The sequence below is a fragment of the Rasamsonia emersonii genome, assembly GCF_000968595.1.
Source record: "Rasamsonia emersonii CBS 393.64 chromosome Unknown ctg1118621762211, whole genome shotgun sequence".
Classification (NCBI taxonomy): domain Eukaryota; kingdom Fungi; phylum Ascomycota; class Eurotiomycetes; order Eurotiales; family Trichocomaceae; genus Rasamsonia; species Rasamsonia emersonii.
Window position 1 is genome coordinate 1 of NW_013562607.1, and position 3,598 is coordinate 3,598.

General features: G+C 45.4%; 8 protein-coding genes across 8 annotated transcripts; 4 read left to right on the forward strand and 4 right to left on the reverse strand.

Moving 5' to 3' along the window:
- Positions 1-62: 62 nt before the first annotated feature.
- On the reverse strand, positions 63-452 carry T310_9781 (uncharacterized protein; the record flags this gene model as incomplete). Its single annotated transcript, XM_013467759.1, has 1 exon — positions 63-452. A coding segment is annotated over one exon (390 nt), but the record flags the coding sequence as incomplete, so codon positions are not given.
- Positions 78-632, forward strand: T310_9782 (Peptide transporter MTD1; the record flags this gene model as incomplete). Its single annotated transcript, XM_013467760.1, has 1 exon — positions 78-632. A coding segment is annotated over one exon (555 nt), but the record flags the coding sequence as incomplete, so codon positions are not given.
- T310_9783 (uncharacterized protein) lies at positions 479-910 on the forward strand (the record flags this gene model as incomplete). Its single annotated transcript, XM_013467761.1, has 1 exon — positions 479-910. A coding segment is annotated over one exon (432 nt), but the record flags the coding sequence as incomplete, so codon positions are not given.
- On the forward strand, positions 651-1,097 carry T310_9784 (Peptide transporter MTD1; the record flags this gene model as incomplete). The annotated part of the gene is made up of 1 exon (XM_013467762.1): positions 651-1,097. A coding segment is annotated over one exon (447 nt), but the record flags the coding sequence as incomplete, so codon positions are not given.
- T310_9785 (uncharacterized protein) lies at positions 699-1,106 on the reverse strand (the record flags this gene model as incomplete). Its single annotated transcript, XM_013467763.1, has 1 exon — positions 699-1,106. A coding segment is annotated over one exon (408 nt), but the record flags the coding sequence as incomplete, so codon positions are not given.
- On the reverse strand, positions 914-1,444 carry T310_9786 (uncharacterized protein; the record flags this gene model as incomplete). The annotated part of the gene is made up of 1 exon (XM_013467764.1): positions 914-1,444. A coding segment is annotated over one exon (531 nt), but the record flags the coding sequence as incomplete, so codon positions are not given.
- A 263-nt stretch (positions 1,445-1,707) lies between these two features.
- On the forward strand, positions 1,708-2,184 carry T310_9787 (uncharacterized protein; the record flags this gene model as incomplete). Its single annotated transcript, XM_013467765.1, has 1 exon — positions 1,708-2,184. A coding segment is annotated over one exon (477 nt), but the record flags the coding sequence as incomplete, so codon positions are not given.
- T310_9788 (uncharacterized protein) lies at positions 2,074-2,526 on the reverse strand (the record flags this gene model as incomplete). The annotated part of the gene is made up of 1 exon (XM_013467766.1): positions 2,074-2,526. A coding segment is annotated over one exon (453 nt), but the record flags the coding sequence as incomplete, so codon positions are not given.
- Between the last annotated feature and the right edge of the window lie 1,072 nt (positions 2,527-3,598).

The window sequence follows — 3,598 nt, forward strand, 5'->3', positions numbered from 1 at the left end:
CCTCCAAGAGATCTTCTACCGCAGGTCATCTGCGTCTCGCAGGTCTTTTTGACCGTCATCGCCTATGTCCTTGGTGAGGGCATGGCGTATGCCATCCCTCGTCGCGGTTGGATTGGACGCCTTCTGAACCGGGGCCGTTTAATGCCAAGGAACATGCCGCCATTGCCCTGATGGCCTCCGCGGCATCTCAGTCGGCTTTGGCCACCGAAGCGCTGGCCGTGCAGCAGCTGTACTACGGCGGCTACCCGAGCCATGCAGCCGGTGTGTTCATCACTTTGTCCTCCCAACTCATCGGATATGGCATTGCCGGCTTGCTCCGTGACATCATTGTTCGCCCGACAAAGATGCTCTGGCCGATGACCCTCCCGATCAGTAGCTTGCTCGAATCTCTCCACAAGAACAAGCAGCAATCCAAAGCCCGGTTGAAGGTTTTCTACATTGTATTCTTCATTTTATTCTTCTGGGAAATCGTTCCTGAGGTATGCAGCTCGATGGAATGGTGGTTGCTACTCATGCTGACGTGTGTGCGACTAGTACATTTTCCCCGTGCTGGAGGGTGTGTCCATTTTCTGCCTTGCAAACCAACACAGCCTGGTTTTTACCAACCTATTCGGCGGCGCTTCCGGAAATGAGGGTCTTGGCTTCCGTAAGTAGCGGTTGGAGGATCCCTGCTCGGTGCAAAACTAACAAGCGTGCTTTCAGTGTCCGTGTCGTTCGATTGGAATTACATTGCCTCGCTCGGATCTCCTCTGTGGTACCCGCTGTATGCGTTGACCAATTCGTTCATCGGCTACCTGGGATGCATCATCCTCTTCATGGGAATCTACTACGGGAATGTCTGGAATTCTCAGAATTTCCCCTTCCTCTCCCAGCTGTTGTTCACCAACAACTCGAACTCCACGTACTATGACACCTACAACCAGACGATGATCCTGAGCCCGGATTTTACCGTCGATGAGGAGGCCCTGAAGCAATACGGTGTGCCTTGGCTGACTGGAACGTACCTGGCAAACCTCATCACCACGAACATGGGCATCACCGCGACGCTCACGCACATGTTTCTCTGGAACTTTGATGACATCAATAGACACTCGTAGACCCTTATCTCATGTTTTAAAGTGTTCCGGTTGATGTCGTTAATATATTCCATATTGCTGCGGTCAGGTTCGGGGAGATGTTCAAGAGGATAAACTTTGGCAATTTTGACGACACGGTCCTCATCAATCTTAAGAATTACGCCAGTCAATCCTATGCCAACCACTGGAAGATTATCGTAGGGGTCGCAGGAAAGCTGCTGGCTTTGGTTTATCATTCTGGAGTATTCTGTCTGAGAAGGTTGACCATGTTCTCCTGATGAAACAATTGTCGTAGTGTCCTGGGAAATACTTAGTGAGAAATTGGGAGTAAATTGAGCAATCTTAGTCTTACCTTGTGTGGTGCTATCTCAGCAGTTTCTCCCGCCTCTTCAATATCTAGCGGTCTCCCTTTCACAACTGGGAAAAACAGACTAAAAAATCCATGGAGAGGATGGTAAAAGAAGCGGCATACGGTCGACAATATCGACCAGAAACATGACTGGATGAACGAGGACATGTCCGATGACTTTTAGGGTGATCAAAATGGACTTGGCTTTAAATCTGTCAGGATATGTTGCCTTTTTGAATGGAACAAATGATCAAAGGGCTGAACGTCAAGTTCAGGACGTGACTAAGCAGTTCTATTCACGTGCTTTGGAGACACCCGAGTTGCTATTCTATTCTAGGATCTAGCTCAGGACAAACATGTCGCCGGTTACAACTCCCAGCGCATTCTTTTTTGTTTCTCGTTCTCACCTTCCACGGAACGAGCTTGTTAATAATACACTTACCACTTCATGGTCCTTCTCCTCTATCGCGGACCTACGTTGTCACGGGGATCTCAACAATAATCTCCAGCATTATAGATACTGCCGTTCTCAAAGACGCCCTCATATACGGAACTCATATCATCCACTACGGTTCTAGCATCAAGGTGGCCTCAGAGTCTGAGTCGAGGGCTTGCAGCTGTCCACCGGAATCAGGCTCAAGCTCCTCGTCATCTCCAGTACCGCGTTGGCTTAATCTCTCGCTGCCTGCGCTTCCGAGGCCTTTCTTCCTGCGCTTTGAGCGGGTGACACATCGAAGGCTTCAGGAATCTTGGCCTTAGAGTCGATTCAAATATTTGCTTTTCTAGGAGCGTTTTGGCAACGTAGCATATGCTGTCGATATTATGCTCTCTGCTAATATCTGCCAGCGCTGGCTTGTTAATGTGCCTAGAAGGTGGCAAAACAGCAGACGAAGACATCGGGCTTGGAGAGCTTGTATAACTTGAGCAACTTTTGGAAGGAGAATGAATGGTTGGTCGTATCTGATTAATGCTCCTCGAGATCGTTGGTCTCGACAATGTCGAAGATATCATGGATGACGGTGAAATAGCAGATAAAGGTGCCGTAGCAGAGTTAGGTAGGGCAAATGATATAATCTCAATGTTAATACAGGAGGTGAAAATCTAAAACCGCCCACATGATAACATCCCGTGCGCGCTCACCCGAGACACCTGGCTGCGGATCGTCACACTAACTATGTCTTCTATATTGAACTTTGCTGAACAATTTTTTACTAGGTTTACTTATGTTACTAAGACCATTTTTGATAAGAAGGTCACAGAACATGTTTACTATATAGGTAGTTACAGATAAGGTGTTTCACACTATATTCTAATGACAAAAAGTGGATTAGGAAGACCCTTATTAAGGAGGATATTATTAAGAACAAGAAACGGGCTAAGCATATGTTCACACACTGTGACTTAACTAATATTATTATTTCCATGTAGACCAATGATGACCCAGTCTTTATTCATGAGCAATACAGGGTTCAAATGACCTTTGCTATTTTAATATACTACTACTCCAGAGCAAGAATTGGGGCCTATATTCCTGATATGTTAAAAGCGGATGATCAGGGACTCCAATATAAGGTATTTATTATTATCCTATACTATTTGGCATGTCTCTGAACGACTTTAGGACATCAAATTATACCTCTATTGCAGGCCTGATGGCAAAAAGGAAATTTTTTCTATCTTAGTCAAAAATGGGTCAAAAATAATCATGACCCCATAAATATAATGTAGGACATGCTATTCCTTGCTCCTAAGCAAAAATCCTGACTAGCCTTTCTAGGTTTTATGTAGCAATAAGAGAACATGGGAAGCTTTGCTTCAATCTGGTCCCCTATCTACTAATGCTTGCATTTGCAGATAACACACTTTTTAGCTTAGATAACATTGAGGTGCTGGACAACATGGAACCTGATGGAAATGAGCCCATTCGGCTGCTGTGGAAGCCATGCATTTGAGGTGAACCAGTTCTTTAGGTGGTCACTCAAGCCGGTAGTATTTCAAGACATGCTTTAACTTATTATTCTTCCATTTTAGAGACCGTTTTTCAGTCAAAGACTATGCACGGTCTGCCTATTACCTAAGCAATAGGACTTAGTTAGGGAAAAGTAGGAAATAAAAGATAGGTAAGCAGGTGGTAGGAAAACAAATAAATCACAAGTCAATGAATGGTAGTCTG